The sequence below is a fragment of the Perna viridis genome, chromosome 4 (genome assembly GCF_037379345.1).
Source record: "Perna viridis isolate PV_CMFRI_1.1 ecotype Kerala chromosome 4, ASM3737934v1, whole genome shotgun sequence".
Taxonomy (NCBI): domain Eukaryota; kingdom Metazoa; phylum Mollusca; class Bivalvia; order Mytilida; family Mytilidae; genus Perna; species Perna viridis.
The window spans coordinates 39,362,238-39,382,748 of NC_142448.1; the positions used below are offsets into that span (position 1 = coordinate 39,362,238).

The 20,511-nt window shown below is 32.0% G+C and overlaps 1 protein-coding gene across 3 annotated transcripts in view; it reads right to left on the reverse strand.

Annotated features, from left to right (window-relative positions):
* Positions 1-3,272: 3,272 nt before the first annotated feature.
* LOC148620029 (rap1 GTPase-GDP dissociation stimulator 1-like) overlaps positions 3,273-20,511 on the reverse strand; it is a 60,307-nt gene continuing 43,068 nt past the window's right edge. The window contains exons 11-16 of one of the 3 annotated variants that reach the window (XM_088580602.1): positions 19,984-20,109; positions 11,015-11,104; positions 9,735-9,911; positions 8,577-8,705; positions 8,002-8,073; positions 5,182-5,467 (exon numbers count right to left, since the gene is read on the reverse strand). In XM_088580602.1, coding sequence (XP_088436728.1) covers positions 5,331-5,467; positions 8,002-8,073; positions 8,577-8,705; positions 9,735-9,911; positions 11,015-11,104; positions 19,984-20,109 — 731 coding nt within the window. In that variant the 3' untranslated portion in view covers positions 5,182-5,330. Of the gene's footprint in view, positions 5,468-6,265; positions 6,320-8,001; positions 8,074-8,576; positions 8,706-9,734; positions 9,912-11,014; positions 11,105-19,983; positions 20,110-20,511 lie in introns of those variants that run through there. The other 2 variants (XM_088580603.1, XM_088580604.1) reach the window with 2 other exon arrangements.

Sequence of the window (20,511 nt, forward strand, 5' to 3'; positions counted from 1 at the left end):
CACTATACTATTGATATTTTTCCCTTTTTTTTTCAATTTACCAGTCAATTCAACAAAGGTCCCTTTTTCTGAATATTTTGGGGTGATAATAGTTATTTTTTTCATGAAAACAAGTTTGAAGTGTCATGTATAGGACTGTATATTCTCTAATTAAATGATATTAATAATTTGTTTAAAATAAATTAAAAATCAGACAGACAAAAAAAAAGTAAACATTTTAATACCTTCTATATTCTAACATACACCCATTTAAAAAAATATGCAGTTCAAGTCCAGTCGCATTATTGGGACTGAACAGTTTTCAGTTCACATATAACTTGGCATGAGATGAACAGGTGCAGATTCATAGCGGACAGACACAGCAGATGCCCTCTAACATTTGAAGAAAAAACTTTTTTAGCATGAAATCTTGATTTTTCATTAATTCTCTTTTGCTCAGCATTTAATTCTATTTACAACCCCTAATATGCAGTCTTCATAACTAACTTTCCAGTTCACTGGCCCGAAATACATTTTTCAGAAATTTTTGTATATTGACTGTTGGACTATAGTAGCTAATTTTACAGGCCCACCTCAATGTTGACAAGCCTTGGGCCTCCCAACTACTGTTTAACTGTGATGACTGAACATGAAATTTTAATCCTGACAACTAATTGGTAAAAGGTGATATATATTCTACTATATTATTAGAAATCAAAGAAAAAATACTGTAGTGTTTCAGAGTATTGTCTGTCAGTACATGTATATGGCAATAAACTAGTATTCTTGTTCATGAATTACATACTGTAATAAAGCATTATGCACAATGAAGATTATTGCACTCATTTCTATAATAAAAGGTTTATAAAATTTGATAAGGATAAATCCAACTACAAAAAAATTAAGTAGCACTCCAGTTAAGAATCATGCAAAATGTGATTCATGGGTGAAAAGCCTACATATTTTTATATTTGATATTTTGTTTGAAATGCCATAGTAAACATAAATTAACATTCAGTTTTCCATATAACCCATGTTCTTAAGAGATAAAAATTATATAGAATGTACTGTCGATTTCAAAATTAAGGGAGGTAACTCTGTAAATGACACTAAAATACAATAGAAACTATTGGATTTTCAAAGTGAATTGTTTCCTAAGAACATACAGATTGGAATAAATAATTACACATTACATAATACAGACCCATTCAACAACTTAATTATAGAAATAAAAATATATAGCCTTTTATGGGGTGTTCTACATTTTACAGATTTTGCATGATTCTTACAAAGACTGCTACTTAAAAACAAATAAATGTTTGGCTCGTAGGTCTGAAAAATAAAATGACGAAGACTGTCGTTGATGTAATATGATTGTACTAAATATTTGCATACTTGTATAAATATTGGCAACAAATTTTTGGCTATTCTGAAAAAAAAAGTGAAAACTGTCAATTCAGAAATTATTGCTATAAAAATGTGACTGACTTATAGTGTGTACAATAATGATATTCATATTGTAAAGTTTGTTTTCCCTTGATTACTAGTAAATAACAATCACCTGACATACTTCTGGACACGTTAAGAAAGAGATCTTACCTTTATTTTATTAATAAAGAATATCTATAGAATTAAACTTTGGGAAGTTTGACTTACAATATCCCATGAACAAAATCATTGTTTGGGCTGTAAAATCACAATAATTATCATCTATATTGTTAAATTAAGATTTTCCTCAAAATTGTTAAAAAAGACAGGAAATAGTTAATTAACACAATAATTTCTGAATTTAAACTACGTTGAAACCTGTTTGAACAGGACCAAAACCTGTCTAAACCAAACATTGAAAACCTGTCTAAACCAAACATTGAAAACCTGTCTAAACTAGACACTTTTTACAATCCCTTTACATCAATTCTAATGTATTTTGAACCTTGGTACTGATTTTTTCAGGATTTGGTATAGACAGGTTATTGATTTTATCAGGGTTTAGTATAGACAGGTTATTGATTTTTATCAGGGTTTGGTAGACAGGTTATTGATTTTTCAGGGTTTGGTTTAGACATGTTTCACAGTATCAATATTACATTATTGATGTTAAAATAAAAAAAAAACAACTGACATTTTTGAAGTAAAGAAAAAAAAGTAAATGGAGGATGCTTATACATCTCCTTTGAATTTCTCAGGCTTTGTAAAAATCAGGCAGTGAGTAAAAATTACTTTAAAGGTGTAATTTTACTACTGACATGCATGGTTAAGATTTTACAAGAATTTTCCTGATACTTCTGAAGACTTGTACAACTTAAGTTTATGTTAATATTAATACTGATATTTCAATTATGAAATAAAAGACAAAGTGAATTCACAACTAAAACAAATACATGATGCCTGCTGTCCACAGAGAGCAGGTTCTTTGAACATGTTAGTACATTTAAAGACAATATGGGTGTCAGGAAATTACCGTGAAAGTACTATAGTTCGTGGGGTACGAATTTTTGTGTTTTTCACCGGTAGTGAAAACCACAAAATTTGGTTCCTCACGAAAAGGGGATTTTCATTAATGTGTATACTGAAAACCTCAAAACCACGAATTCAAGAATCAACAAACGTGTATTTCTTCCCTAATCCATGAAAATTAGTATCCATGAATTAAGGTATTTTCACAGTACATGGTACATGATATTTTTTTTCAGTAAAATGTGTGTGTATGAGTTTTTTGGTCAGTATTTTCCTCCACTTCTTCCAGATGAGACTGAATGTCTGTCTTAGGAAAGTATAACTTTTAACCATACACTTTTTATGCAAAGGACTAACCTATATACCTGTAAACATGATCCAAGGGGAGTAACCCCAACCCAGAAAATTAGAAAACATTGAAAAACCACACTGAGCTTTCTTTTATGAAGACAAACTTCATACATATTTGAGTTACCATGAAAGTGTAGACAGACAGACAGATATGAAATTGCATTAAAGTTGCATCAACGGTGCTCTGCTTTACTCCAGGTTCAGTTTAGCTAGGTTTTACTGTACATATTTAAGAGTAAGTTTTTGTAAGAATCAGGCAAAATGGGTAAAATCAGAAAACCAACCAAACTGACAATATGACTTCACTCAAGGATACTTTCTCTATTTGAAAAGACCATTATCTCTACATCTATATATTAGCTCAGAAATTTATTAATAGAATGTTAGAAAAATGAGGTTTTTTACAGTTCTTTTGTCCATGAAACTTTCATTTTCAGTGTATTTCAATGAAATTATAACTAAAAATTATATGGAAAATCTTGTTGTTTTTTTTTTATTATTATTCTAATGGTGCAAATAGTCAAATTAAACTTTTAAAATGATGGGTTTTTCATACCATGTGTCACCCACTGCCTGACTCTTACAGAGACTCACACTTCATAAATACATAAATTTTTATAGCATTACAGTGCATAAACTTCCTTTATAAACAAATAAGCACAAGCCAGGAAGCTAAAGGAAATACTTAGAAAAATATGATAAGAGAAGGGGGCAGACAGGGGGTATCTTTCTACTTTCTATCTCCTCATTTCTCCTTTCTACACCCCTCTCTCCCTTTACCCTGTCCATCCTTTCATAAGACTTGACAAAGTAGCTAAAGTACAGTCAAATCGGTTAAAACTGAAACCTGTACATATGTACCATAAACCTGTGAAAACCAGACCATGCACATAACTTTCAACATTTTTTTAACCTTGTGTAACCAAACACCTGGTAAACTGAAAACATACTTTAGTCCAAAGAAGGTTTGGTTTAGATGGGTTTCACTTTACTGAAGGTTTTTATGATAAAACAATAATTACATATCGTATTTAGAAAGGAAAAAAAAACAATAGTTTCTAGATTGATGCTATTGTGATACACAAAACAAAATCAAACAAAACATCGAAAATATGAAAAAAATGCTAATAAAAAAAAAAAAACCCACGAAAACAAACAATAAAACGGTTGCATTACTAGGTTTTTAAGTTTTCATCACGACCAATGAAGCAGATTGTCATTATACACAAGACAATAATTGATGTAAGACATAAATATGCACAAGTTGTGGTGCTAGATATTCTTAATTCATTCAAGTCCTATAAAACAGGAGGAATATGTCAGATAGCAACCAATTTTGCTTACAAAATATGCTCATCTACATCGATATACCAGATTTGAAATAAATCTGTCCAACAGCAACGGCGATTTTTGAGACAAAACTATCTCCATCATTCCATATAATGAAAAACAGCAAAGTCTAACAAAACTATATCTCCTACATTGACCAATATCCCCTACACCATATGCCTTATCTATATAAAGCCACCTACCATATTTGAAATAAATCTATCCATTGAAAGCCAAGAAAATTGTGACCAACTTTTGACAGACAAAGTGATTCCAATATACCAACTACAAGTTGAGTGGGGGTATAATCTCAGACTCCTATCATACTTCTAAGAACTCTATAAATTTCCTTCATTTCCTGTTACCATATTTTCTTATTTCTAAAGAGCTATTACCTAATTTACCCCTTCTAATATATACATAGCACTCTAAATAAATAAATGACATATCAACTAAAACAAGAAAATTGTTCAAAATGGGTTTCTGAGTTGAACACAAATTTGAGTTACTTGTATACAATTAGGTTGTATATTACAGCTGGTCAAACAATTATCTTCACATAATAGAGCTGGTCTTCCAATGATTAAGCTACCATTACCTGATGATATGTTTTAAGTACCATTCTGTGTAAGAATCAGGCAATTGACGGCACATCATATTTCTCAATTTGGTCTTTTTTTCCTCAAATATATTCAATACATTTAGAAAACAACTCAACAGCTATTTAAATTTATCATGAAGCATCTGTAACATTGATATTTTTTGACTGCTCATATAAGGAAAAAGTGTAGGAAAATTTTCACACCATTTTTCCATAGTGCATTTCAAATAAATTTGACCTACTAATATTTTATGAAGGCACATTTAACAAACACTTTGATGGTTATTTCTGGAGGTTATCAAGTATAAATACTTGGTTAATGCAATAAAATCTCGGTGTTTTTTTTTCCTTTATGTGCCACACCTTATACACATTTTTCCTGATTCTTACATGGAGAAGTACTTAAGCAGTTATCTGTTCAATTGACAAGGAGATTAAAAACTTTCTATAAAACTTTCTATTGTTCTTTAAGTACTTAAATGTCTGCTATAAAATTTAAATCTCCTTGTAATGTTCTATAAAGGTAAACACACTCTTTTCACTGAAGTTAACTAATTCATTTGCTGTAATTTTCTCCTGGAAGTTCTTGTATGACATCATGGATCCTAATTCCTTATCTTTCAGTTGGCATGCCTTCAATAGCAGTAAGTACTGATTTAGCACTTTCTCGAACTTTTTCATCTTTATGCTCTTGTAAATTTTTTACTAGGTCAGACAGTCCTGAGCTCATAATTTCATCCCGTAAATTTTCTGGAAAATGAAAAAGACATGGTCAACTCCTGCATGTGAATGTTCTTTATATCTATGTGCATCCAATTTCATGTTTCACCAAAATCTCATTGGTTCCTAGATTTTAAAAAAAAATATTGAAAACTTTGAATATTTTCCTTTAAAATGAAATGTTTCACATATTCCTGTAACTGTAATAATACTGACAAATTGGCCATGTAATTAATAGGAATCCATTTAAGGAATTATCATACCTGTTAATCTTTGGAACAGTTTAGATGGGAGAATGACCCTCATTGACGCTATTTTATTTTAAAGGAATATTTCGATGTAAAAATTCAAATATATAGTATTTTTCACAAAAATATAGTTATTTCAATCCAAATCTTTCTGCAAATCTTGCATATTTTACGTGGGAGATTCAAAATTTTTCATTGATTTTGTTGGAGCCTCCCCATAATGTGGGTGGGTTAATGGTATGAATGATGGTTATATTTTTTTCTGACTATAAAGAAATAACATTAATTGGGTTATTTCAAAGCGTACACCTGATGCAATGAGGTTATCAAAGAGGTAGACCTAGGGTAAGGAGCATAACTCTTGAAATCAGTGATTTGATTGTATCATATTCAATTTCACCATAGTCTATCAAGCTTTCCTCTGAAACAGAATGAAATTAGTTCCAAGTTACTTTGATGCTTACATGAGATTGATGTAAAATACTAAATACAAACGTTCCAATGATTTGTAAGAGTTGTGTCCCTTACCCTAGGTCTACTCCCTTAAAACAGACAGAAAAAATACAATAGTCATACCTTACAATTTTTGTACCAAAAATGTTGATGATGTCACAGACAAATTAAGTGCCAGTCTCTGTAAGAATCAGGCAGTGGGTGAAATGTTGTATGAAAAAAAACCCACCATTTTGAAAGTGTAATTTGAGTAATTGCACCATCAGAAAAAGGAAGATTTCTGTATCATTTTGGTAAACTGAGTTATAATTTCATTGAAATGCACTGAAAATATAAATTTCAAGGGCCAATAACTCTGTTAAAAACCTCATTTTTTTAACATTCTATTGAAATTTTTTTCTGAGCAAATCCAGTGACGCAGAGATCAAATAATGGTCCTTTCGAATAAAGAAAGCATCCATGAGTGAAATTATATTGTCATGTCAGTGGGGTTTTTTACTTGCATGTTTCTGATTATTCCCGTTTTTTCCTGCACTTAACAACATTGTCATTCTTAGCAATGCAATGAAAGATATATATCAAACAAAACATAACCATAATACACAAACTACATGAAAACAGAAACAAGAAATTTCTCTCCACAGATACTCCTCAGCAGGGGTTTCATTATTTTTTTTCCAATGCAGGTACCTTTGGTTTTATAGGAGGTACTTTTCATCATTTTGTTGAATAAAAATGTATAAAATTTTAAAATTCTGGAGGTACCTTTCAGTAGTTTAGAAAGTTAAAAGTACCTGGTACCGCCTCTTAATGAAAGTTGCCAGAATATCACCCATTTCATTCCAATGCTTTTAAAGCATCAAGACAATAACAATGCACTGACTTAACAAAAATTTTGATTTACAAATTCAGCTTGAACTGGTAAAAATCATGTGCAGTGGTGTCGCTCATTATCCCACAATTGTAAGTGTCATCAGGCATTTATTGATTTTATTCAGACATAATTATGAGGTCATTGAACAAAGTAGAAATGAGCAAAATTGGAAATAAATGTACAGTCCAAAAAGAGTCATAATGGTAAATCTGGATTTGAATTCCTCTATAACTCATCAAAGTCAGTGTTCTAGGATTTTTCAAAATTGAACGTTTCCATGGGAAGTTCTAAATGAAGATCAACTTTCCCAGACTTGAAGTTTGCTTTCCTAACTTCTTAAAAAATTCAAGCTTTCTACTTGCCAAAGGGAAAGTAGGGCATCATAATCACTTTCCCATACAAAAATTGCACTAGCCATGAGTGATGGGAATTTGGAATCATAGAACACCAGGGATGATTTTTATGAGGTCATAAAACAAAACAGAAATTGGTAAAATTGGAAATAAATACACAGTTAAAAAAAGAATTGTAACAGTAAAAGCTGGATTTCAATTAGTAGAATTCCGCTAAAAAGCAAGAAAAAATCATCCCTGGATCCCTGAATCAGGTCTGTTATATGTTAAGTCAGTGCAGTGTTATTGCCTTTGTCAAAAGATTTTTTAGATATCTTTTTTTTTTTTAATCATTCAGAGATCAAAAGTAAGAAAAGATGGGATGCAAAAAAGGACAAGAGGATTGCCACAAACTTGTCGAGGGGGTATAGGCTAAAAAGACTTAAAAATCAGAATACATTTTAAGTGATCACAGCACAACAAAGTGAATAAGAAAAATAAAACAACAAAATAAAAAAACAAAAAAACAACAAATACTGCACTTCTATAGATATTAACAATAACAAAAATTTAATTAACAACAATTCCTGGTCATCAGAAAAAGAACAGAAAGAGTTCAGATCTAAACATGCAATTGTTTACAACAATATTTCCTACTCTGCATGTCTGATAGAAGTCCAGTACAGACCAACAGACCACAAGGTATGAGCTGTGGCGAGGAAGGCGTGGCTAAAAAGCATTATTATACATGTACATGTAAAATAAAAACTTTAATACAGGATCTATTTTTTTCAAGATGGGACAGAATTAGAAAAAATTGTATGACTTTTTGTTAAGTTTAAAACTGTTAAGTGTTTTTTTTTCTGAAATATTGAAGAAGTATCACAGTTTCTTATGTTAAAAAAAATTAGTGAATTTGATTCTTAAATTTAAGTCATTTTAAGTTAAGGCATCACAAAAATTCTGATTTTACAAAATCAAAGTTTTTTTGTTGTTGTTAAAACACAATACTGGAATTATTACTATGGCTTGTTAATACCATTGAAGAAATGAACATTTGACTTTTAAAGTATTTTGAATAAACTAACTTTTTGCTGAAATCCATTGTCCTGAATTACTTAAACAAGAAAAATACCACCTTTTAGTATATGAACAGGAATTCGGGACAGAAATGAAGTGCAGTACCTTAACAAAACTTTGAGTTATCTCCCTTATACCAGTAATTTACCTACCAGCTTCACAGACTGTTTTAGTGAGAGTAAGTGTATTACACAGTATTTCTGGAATGATGAGAGGATCTCCTAATAGATTAATGATTGTCTCAGCTAATTCTGCTTCCCTCAACTGTAGGGCCGCATCAGCTTAAAAAAAAACAAAAAAATTCAATATTGTAAATTGAAATTAAAAAAAAGATGTATATTTCTAAAGAACTGTAATTTTGGAAATAACTGCAAAAAGGAAAACATATAATGTACTTACACAATTTAAATTTAGCATTACTAATGCGTGATTTTTCTCAATGTTACAATTATATTTGAATCGAACAGAGTATTTCTTTATTTACAGTTTATCATTTGTTCATTACTGAAGACTCAAACTTGTTTTAAGTGACTTTCCAATGGAGAGTAAAATCCTGGTCACATAAGGCAGGGGGTCTTTAGATACAGGTTAATATTACATATAATAGGGATATTAAAATTTAATATCATAGTACATGTATACATAAAAAAAACTTGCAATCTATCAAATTCTACTGCATGAAGTCATACACAAGCCACAGAAGTATTTTAATTGATTTTAACCAAACCTGTTTTATGCTACCTCTATTTTAAGAACCTTATCTGTAAAATCCTGAATTTTGTGTGATTTTAACGCAGGTACTATGGAGAGATTCACCCACATAGTGTAAATTGTAGTCAAAATTCATAGAAACTACCGATAACTCATACAGGTAAACACTTCTGTTTTACACTGCTGGCCTATATGTAGTTGTAACCTTTAAAACCAATAAAGGACGTTAGAGATTTCTTGATTTTTCTCTGCCACACATTTTAAAATAAAAGAAACTTAGTGAACATGCTCACATACCCCACATACCCACTTATTGGACACATTTCTTGTGTGTTACAGTATAGTATGCACATATTCAATCTACAACAATACATCCTTCCAAATAATCCACTATAAACAGCTGAAAATAGTCCAAGTCCCATAACTCCTATAAAATTTGTCAATTCAAAATAGTGGTACAGCATGCACATCTTCACCTTATATCAAGAGACCTGTTTAAATATGGAAGAAATTGGTCAAGTGGTTTCAGAGGAGTTGCGCTTACAAGGTACTAATGAAGGATGGACACACCAGTCCTTTGTTACGTGGCGTTTAATTACCTAATACAGTGGAAGCTATAATCGTCAAGGCAACAAGAGCCTCATTCTGCATAACAACATGCTCAGAGGAAACCATGGCAACCAGAGGTTGTATTCCTTCTTCCCTAACAATGTTTCTCATTAAATCAGCAGATCTTCCATTCTTCACTAACCAAGCTAACATTCTGGAAGCTTCGCCTGGAAAGAGAAAAAAATGTATTAGTAAAGAAATTTACTGCATATCAAAAAGAGACAAACATCTATGAAAACTAGAAAAGCTGTGAGCAAGCTAACACAGAGAAATACCCCTGCTAAAAATGAAGTTAAACATTAAATTTGATTATTTCCCTTAAAGTCCTCAAAAACTAAAATTGTATTCCTAGTGCAAATCTTTCTGTAAAATTTTATTGAATTCCTTACTTGAGTGGTTAAGGAGGAGTTATGCTACTAGAAATGGGGACAGATGAATGGACAGACAGCAATACAGAATGATTCCTATACACTCCCAAACTTTGTAAGCAGAAGGGGGTATAAAAAAAAATCTCCAAAAATTTCACATGAAGACATATAGGAACTCAAACAAAAGTACTTTAGAACCATTGCAGTGTTTGAAGATTTATGATGATGTGAGAAGCACCATACTTATTCATCAAATCTCAAATACAGATCATTTCAAGCATATGATTGTGGACTATCTAGATGGAGTTACAATACAAAGCTTAGAACATTGAAAAACAACAACCATTTCTATATTTCATTATTCAGACTAAAACCACTGTTGTTTTAAGGTATTTGATTGTTTACTTCCAGGCTTGTATTCTTCAAATTTCAAGTGTTTCCCTGAAAACCAAGAATACCTACCCTGCACAAAAGTACTATCTACACTGAATACCAGTATAACTATACCTTGGTTTCAAGCATAAATTTCACAATTACAACCACAACATCAAACTTACTTACACAGAAATAAAATTACCGTGAAAACTGGCATACAATAGGTAATTTATCCTAAACAACATTACTATATTCCTTGAAGACCAGAATTTAGAACACCAGTTTTACCAAACCTGATTACCAGCTTATCTACCCTGAACACCTGTATTACCTCCCTTGAATATCTGATTATCTACCTTGAATACCTGGATAACTACCCTGAACACCAGTATAACCTCCCATGAGTACCTGATTATCTACTCTGAACACCAGTATTACCTCCCTTGAATACCTGATTACCTACCTTGAACACCAGTACTGCCTCCCTTGAATATCTGATTACCTATCTTGAATACCTGATAACCTACCCTGAACACCAGCATGTTCATCACATTCACACCATTTGACAAGTTTGTTTAAGAAGTCTCTATTGTTACCCAGTTGCAGTGCTACTGATTCTGAAATGGAATAAGAATATATTAATAAATAAACAGCTGCACTATGAGGGTATGATATGCCTGTCACCATGATGGATCTACAGCGTATCATGTGAAAAAAAATCCCATAAAAATATGAAAAATTCAATTTCTCCAAAAAGAAAAATATGAATATAGTCCTTAAAACAATTGCAACAAATAACTGTGAATAGTTAGAAGTTAATTCAACATGCAATTTCCAAAATATGGAATGATGTAAAATCTTGATCCTGTCCCCCTTTTTTTAATAATCTCATAACTCAGAAACTTAATCTGGAATTTTCTCAAAAAAGGAAACCGAACTTCAAACAATTGTAACTTATAACTGTGTATACTTTGAAGTCAATCCAACAAGCGATTTCTAAAATATTTGATGATAAGTAAAGTCTTAGCCCTGTCCCGGTTTTTTGTAAATAAAATCTTACAACTCAGAAACTAGAACTATTTTTATAATATACAGACATAAGACCATCATAACAAACATTTGTGACAAGTAGTGGGTAAAACCCCCCATTAGTACCTGATTATCTACTCTGAACACCATTATTACCTCCCTTGATTACCTAATATCTATCCTAACACCAATATTGCCTCCCTTGATTACCTGATATCTACCCCAACACCAGTATTGCCTCCCTTGAATATCTGATTACCTACCCTGAACACCAGTATTACCTGGTGTTCAGGGTAGGTAACCAGGTATTCAAGGTAGGTAATCAGGTATTCAAGGGAGGTAATACTGGTGTTCAAGGTAGGTAAATATCTGTTAAATCGATTGAACAAGAGGTTCTTAAGTTATACTGTGACATGTTAACATGCACAGACTGACAGACAAATGGTTGGACATATGTTTTGACATTTTTTTGTTATTTTTGAAATCTTGACATTATCTCTTTGCATCCTCTCTTCACCCTCATGTATAAAGACTGAACAGGAAGTCATAAATTTAACACATCTATTTGTTTCAAGTAAGTTTACTGCTGCCATAAAATCAATACAAATCACAAACAAGAATTTAATTTAATCAACATTACTTCATCTCAGGCAAGGAAGTTATTTTAAAAGTAAACAGATTTTTTTTCTGTACATTTATCTCTCTGCAATGCAATCAGAAGTATAGTATACAATGGCTGCCAAACTCTACTTAAAATACCCCCTTAAGTGTCAGTCTCTATAAGAATCAGGCAGTGGGCTCTGGGTGGAACATGGTATGGAAAAGCCATCATTTTGAATGTTTTAATTTAAATTATTGCACCATCAGAATCAAAGAAAACAGACAACATTTTCCATATCATTTTGGTAAGGAGTTATAATTTTATTGAAATGCACTTAAAATGAACATTTCAAGGGCAGAAAACTCTGTCAAAACCTCATTTTCCTAGCATTCTAAAATCCAGTGATGCAGAGATCAAATAATTGTACTTTCAAAGAAAGAAAGCATCTTTGAGTGAAATTACATTGTCAGATCAGTGGGATTTTGACATACTTGTTTTATATTTTTCCCATTTTGCCTGATTCTTACAAAAGCATATGCTTAATTGTTACTAATTATCTTAAAGAAGCACCTAGACAACTGGTGAGTCTAATCATCACCTACAACTTTTTTTGGTTTAGCAATTTATGAAGTGAACACCCAAAATATCTAATTACCAACTTAAGATAGCTAATTCATATCAATAACATTATATCCTCAGAAATATCTTCTTTTTCAAAGATAAATGTTTTTATTTTGTTTCAATCATTTTATGTGCAAAGTTATGACTAAAGCAATAGATTTAAATTGTGGATAAACTTTTCTAAGTGTAGGCTTTTGAAGCAATGATTTATTTATACATGTATGGAATGCATACATGTTGAACTGAGTGTAATCAAGGGAACCAAGGTTGTAGCGGAAATCAAGAGAAAGTAATCCAGGAACAAAGACCAAACATGGAAAACAGACATATACAATAAAAAACATAAAGTCACTAAAATAATACATACAAAGTAACAAAAGTTAAATGAGCAACTCAGACTCAACTAAAAACTGGGAGCCTGGACCAGGTGCACCGGTAGAGTAAGAGTCCTCTGCTTTTCTAGAAACACCTGCCAAGTAGTTCATACCTTTATTTAGAGAATTTGTCATAAATCTGACTGACTAGTTGGTTGATTGATTGTTTATGTCCTGTTGTTGACGATTTATTCATTTCTGAATAGGAATGTTTGATCAATGCAACAGACCCTGGTTTGTAAAAGTCCTACAAACTAAGCCAGGTTTGAAAAAAAAAATATGAATTTGTGTTAAATGGTTGGGAAAAAAATTTTGAGAAGAGACCATTTTCAGGCCCTTTTGACCATTTGTTACAAACCATATGAATTTCTTTAATGTGAAGGGGCATTTTCGTAAGGAGGGGGAATGGCCCATGCCCCTTTGCCTTCCCAACCCCTGCATGCTAGCTGACTAAAGCAACACTGAACAGGAAGGCATGTCACCCCACTCTGGTACTTTATTCTGACGACTTCAAACCAACCAGTTGTTACTGCATCTCCTTTTGCTACACGCTTAGAAGACAATGAGTAAAAATATTTTTTTAGTATTTAATATGACTCCCACGGGGATCAAACCCATGAACCCATGCATTGGTGATTACATTCCTTGAACCAATCCATGCAACGATTTGACGGATCGATGACCGATGACCAATGACCAATGACCGATCTGATCACAATTTTTTAATGTAAAATGACGTAAGATCTGTTTTAATTAAAAGAAATGTAAAATAAAAGTATAAGTTGATGTTTAAATCTATTACATTATGTAAATATATGTAAAATTGACAAACAAAACAACAAAAACCATAAAAAACATTGACTGTTCTGTGGTCATGTGATGTGATCACCAATTAAATGATCAGTTTGACGGATCGATGACTTACCGGAAACTGATTGGTGATTGATGACCGATTGCAATTTTTGTTGCACGGATCAATTCAGGTACTGTAGCATAATACCTAGAGACCAACAAGACCATTCTTTAAATAAGTAATCACTCAATCAAGTTTATCACTGTCTGCATATTGGAATAATCTTAAAGTATTTTGATCTTGAAGTTGGAAGAAAAATTATTTTGATTCTTTTAAAATTGCTCAGAGCAAAATTATGCTCATACATACATGAAAATCAATAAAATTTGATTCATTATATCTGAAAAATAATTATAATAACCTTTAATGTGATAAAAATATATATTTTGAACTACTAGTTAAGTAATTTCCTGTACCTAAATATTAATGGTCAACAGCTCAAAAGAATTGAAAGAAATATGAACAAAAAAATTTTGTAAAGTACCTCCTACACAGGATCACTAAGCACTTTCAACATCATTAAACTTCATGTACCACCCAAGGCAAAAAGGTTTGGTAAAATAATTTAACAATTTATAATTATCGGCTAATTGAAAATTTTACTCATTAGAGGCTTTTGATGGGTGCACTTCATAGCAACAATGCTGCATAATCATCCTTTGAGAAGAATATTATTGCAAAGTTGGCATACTCCCATTTTTGTCAAATACATTGAAAGACCTTGAACTTTATAAATCCAACTGTGACCTTGAACTTTGACAACAAAAAAACTTCAAGGTTTGCATAAAGACTACCGGTAAATATATGACGAGTTCTATCAATTTGAAAATGACTGGTACCACTTTCAAAACAAATCAAGGTAAGTGTGTAGGTGATTTATATACCCCTACACTTCTCTAGGTAAAATTATACCCTACATTATACTAATGTGTCATAATAAACTAATTTAGTGCCAGAACAGAGAGCTAAAATATCCCCCTTTTCAGTGTTTTTAGTCCCATAGTCATGAAAATTTTTCAATGAGTTTTTGAGTAATCTTACAACCAGTGGACAGAAAGACAGATGGATGAAGGTATACAGTAACACGTTCTGCAGAAGACGGCCATACAAAGTTAATTCATACACAGGAAAACCTGTCTTAATATTAAACTCTGGCAAATCCAAAAACCTGTAAAAACCAGAAACATTTTTATGTCCCTTTATCTCTGTTTAAATGTATGTTTTAACCTTGGTAAACTAAACACCTTTCTAAACAAAATAAATTTTAAAGTCAAAATGGGGTTCAATTTTGACAGGTTTCATTGTATTTTGAAAAGATAATCAAAGTGGTAAAGAGAATAACAAGCTACGGTCAGGCGAGAACCCAGGAAATATAATTGGTAGGAATGTACCATAAGTCAAGGACAAAATTTCTTAGACATCTCATTAAACCTAATCAAACCCCAGTATACTAAACATCACTTAACAAATATGATGAAGGTAATTACAGAGTCATTAAGTAAGATTTTTTATATTAAGGGCTATCATAGAGCAAAGCAAACACCAATAACAGGCCAATTATTCCAACAATTATTCTGGTAGTGGGGTAGACAATAAAGAAACATTTTCTTAAACAGTATCAAGATACTTACCTACACCTAATTCATTTCTACAATGAAACCTGTCTAAACTGAACCATGATAATCTTAAATCCTGACTAAACCAAACACTTCTTAATGTCCCTTTAAGTCAATTAGACCTGGGTAAACTGAACACCTATCTAAAACACCTGTTTAAACCAAACATCTGTCTAAACCGAACACCTGTCAAAACCAAACACCAGTCTAAACTGAACACCTGTCTAAACCAAATACCTGTCTAAACTGAAGAACTGTCTAAACCAAACACCAGACTAAACTGAACACCTGTCTAAACTGAACACACATCTAAACCAAACAGTCTATACTAAACACCTGTCTAAACCAAATACCTGTCCATACTGGACACCTGTCTAAACCAAATACCTGTCTATACTGAACACCTGTCTAAATCAAATTTCGTGGTTTTATTTACCCACGAAATCCATTAAAATTGGTACACCAAGAACAATAGTACTTTCACAGTGTATTTTTTTTTGAAAACTGAATATTTAAGGAATATTTCCAAATGCTTTTGTTCCAAAGAAAATCAAATAGCTTGACAAATTAAGAGCTTAGAATACACCTTGTGTATTGTGTCCTTTGCTTATTGTAACAACCAAAGTCAAAAGCAAATAAAATCTTGGATGTAGAAAACGGCATAAATTCAACACTCCTTTACATTTAAACAGCTGCACAAGATATGCCCATTCCCCTTTTAAGTAATTAAATTCACAGGGTTTGAAAAATCAGAAATAAAAGAAAGCAAAAAGAAGCCTTCCTCCACGAAGATGTACAATCTACTAAAAGAAAATTGTTCAAAGTTTAAAATAATGTTCAAGGTACGATCAAATGGATGGACAGCAGTATGTAATATGTTTATCAAAAGACAGACACCCAAGGCAGGCAGGCGAAGGACAGACAGAAAGCACTTAAGGCAGACAAGGCAGGCAGTTGTGCGGGTAGACAGAATAGACAAACTGACAGACAAACAGACAAACCAACAAGAAAGACAGACAGACAGACAGACAGGAAAGGTAAACAGACCCACAAGACAGATGATACAGGCAGGCAGGGAAATTCTCATATATCCTCAACTTCATGAGAGATGAGGGGGGTTTTAGAATAGACAGCTTATAGTGTTATTGAATTCCTTTATAAAAAGGATGGCTAAGAAAATCAGAAAAAAATATCACATCACACTTTTCAAAGAAAAACAACATGAAAAAGAAATCTATATTAGAATCATATTAATACATGAAACAAAGAAGTGTGTGTCATTTACAAGATTTTAATCTCTATATTCCGGTAAATAATGTCATAATCATGCATCACAAGCAGAAATAAAATTAATGCTTTCTACAAAATCCTCACCCAACCCTTAACAAAATCAATAAAACACTTGCTTTTTACATCAAAATCAAAATATTTCTGGATCATCAGATTTATTTTGTTATTTAAAAACAATCAAAAACTAAAGATTGAAAAAAGCACCTGCATAAAGCAATCAGCTAAGCATTTTGGGTGAAATATTTCTATGTACAGTGAAACCTGTCTAAACCAAACCCAGGATAATCCAGAAACCTGTCTAAACCAAACCCTGGATAATCCAAAAACCTGTGTAAACCAGATGTCTTGTGATGTTCCTTCATATAAGTTTCAAAAGCATATTCACAGTGTTAACTAAACACCTGTTTTAACCAAACAAATCTCTCAGACCAAAAGGGTTTCAGTAAAGAAAAGTTTCACTGTATAACTGCAATCAACTAAGCATTTATAGGTGAAATATTTCTATGATTGTAAATAAACAATGGTGCCAATATCTTGTACTTTGATGTTACGATTCATCGACAAACAATGAGATTTTACAGAACTTGGCCATGATGTATGGGTATGAATCACCCCTTTTGTCTAGGTAATAATCTAATTAGGGGGTATTTGGCTCCCATTCCATTCTTATGATGACCTTGATATTTAGCAAGTATTGGTACAAATTAAGCATATAATTTCGTTCTGTTTGAAGGAGCAGCTTAAGGCTTATTGACAGTGGGTCTATCAGCTCTGCTCCATGGGCAAATCCAGAGAAGAGGGTCTTCCATGGTGGTCCTTTTTTTGTTTGGAAAAGACTGTTAACATGGTGCAAACTTTTGTCAAAAACATTCAACAGCCTGGAACCCCATTTTAAAATAAATTTCTGGATCTGCCCAATTATCACAGATTTAATTTTGCCATCACTTTTCTTTCATTGAAGGTCAATGTGATCTATCATCTTATGACATGCTATTTTAATTGTAAGAAAATATAATCTGTCCTTGATAGCAAAAACTATGACTTAATTTCCAGCACAGCACCAACTACGCATTAATAAACCTTATTCAACCATTCTTGTTGTTGCACTCCCCTGCATTTAAGATCTCCCTTTTCTATTAGATATGACAATTATACATACAGGTGTCTCATTGTTTTTTCAGTATTACATAATAACCTCATATCAAGAAACAGATCACTGCAACTAGTTCATTGTTGTCAAATCTAATGTCTGAGATTCTCTAGAAATTACATAACTTGTCTCCATATCTTTCTGTAACTTTTGTTTTCCATAGAATTACATAAATGTTTTGCCAACGTTTATTTGACAAAAATAGGTCTGATTTATTTGTTTATCGTTTATCAAGATATTTTTTTAAATATTTACTTGTCGTTACTCTTTTATTTAATGATTCTTCAAATGCTGTTTTGTATTTTTTTATGAATTGTTCTAAAATAAGATCACTTTGAAAAAGTTGTCTGTGCTTTCCAGTCATGAATCATTTGTAATTTGAATTTTAGTAGAAGTTTCTTGCCAAAGTTTAGTACAATGAAATATGTAAGAATGTCACGTTTATGATATTGCTTACATCAAGACTCTCTTGAACTGGGAATACTGTAGGCAAGCTCACAAAGAGAACACCCCAGCTTCAAGTAGACTAAGGGGAATAATGTAAAGCCTTTAAATCTGATTATTTCCCTTGCTCTTAGAAGATATGTGGACAAGCAGGGTGATTCTTATATACCACTCCCCTCCATATAATTATTTGAAGGCAGTATAAAAACTAGATAGTAAAACATTTTCTTAAACTTCAAATATTAGGGGGACAACAAAAACGGAGTCATTGTGTGGTACTTTGATTGAAATGCTAAGAATACCTGGTACCTCTATAAGAAATTCATGAAAGAGTTATTCAAAAGCTGGGATAGAGAAAAACTAAAACAAAATGCTTATCATAACAAATCACCATACATAAAATCATGATATTCTGAAAAGAAGCTGTAAAAATGTGCATCCAATCTTTTACCAGAACAGACACACAGACTGTCGAAAGATTGAAAAGCAGTATTGCCCCAACCCTCCTGATCTATTATGTACAATGAAAGTGTTTTCATTCTTGAGTTTCAATTTTCTTGGTTTTTCAACATTCTTTTATTTCTTTGAGTATAAAGTTAATTGTTGTCTTCTAACGATCTTTATTGTACAAAAAGTTTACATTTCTTTGGGAATCAGAATTCATGATTTAACAAACCTACCAAATCCATGTAAATTAGGCAATCACTAAAATTAATCTCTCCAATATGACAAAATTTTCATGTTTTTGTGAAGTTGCCAAAAGTAAAACAATAGTGAGATGAAAAAAAAAGTATGCACACATTGTCATGCTACACAGGCTAAATTTTTTCACATGATTTTCACCTGAATTGAGCAGATAAAGTTTGTTCAAATGAAATTCAGGTGAATTGAGCCATCACTTGAAATTCATATAAGTTGTTCACATGAATTTCGTGTTAAGTGAATTTCACCTGAAAATTGTGTGAAGTTAACATAAATTTCATGTGAAGCTCAATTATCATTAATTTCATGTGAAAAATATTTGCCTGTGTAGGTATACCCCACTTGTACAGGATGTTGCCATCCGACAGCAAAAATCATTTAAAACATATGCCCCAAGTATCTAAATACACATGCCAAATTTTAAATCAATCTATCCAGAGGGAGCAAATGTTTTTTTACGAGTTTTTAGAGGAATCCTGGTTGCTTATTTACTTTTGTTTCTTGGTATGTGTTTTTTGGTTATTTCATATTCTTATTTGTTTGTGTCTGTGTTCCGTGCCTAGACTTTATCCTTGGAATATATTTTTTTCATTTCCGCTTGAATCTTGATTATTCATTCCATTTGGTGAACAATGGGAAAGTCCAACGATAAGGAACTTCATATCGGATGGCAACAAAATTTGATAGATATCATAATTCCAATAAACCATCCACTCAATCAGTAGGGGGTATAATAAGACTAAATTTTACTTCAGGATATGTGACTCATACAATTCGCATGAAACTTGGCATGATTGTCCTTGTCCAAGCTATTACCTTGCCCATCTATCAGCATTCTAAGTAAACCTAATAGTTTAAAGATGACAGCCATAACTTCTGAGGAGGACAGCTCCATTACTGCATCTATCACTCCTCCCTGTACAAGCAATTGTTTATTGGATACTGAAAAAAAAAACACGAAAATGTGAATTCTTTTATCTTATTAAGGGAAGCCACTGTTAACTGATTACAAAGGTATACAATAAATAGCTTGGCTAAAGCACATACTACACCCGTCCCCCTTTTTTCAGGGCTTATCACAATCATTGAAATTGAAAAATCAGCAAAAAATGATAAATGAAAGGGCATTTCCTTTTTTTAAGGTACATCCATAAAAAAAACCAACAAAAAAAACCCCAAAAACCCAAATTAACAGGTGCACAAAAATCAAAAGTAAAACCAGAAAAAAAAACCAGACAGAAACAACCAACAACACACAGATAAAAGAAAGACTTAAATTAAATGAGCAACACGAGAACCTACAATATATAGCAAAATATTCCTAATGAACTTTGACCCGAGTCA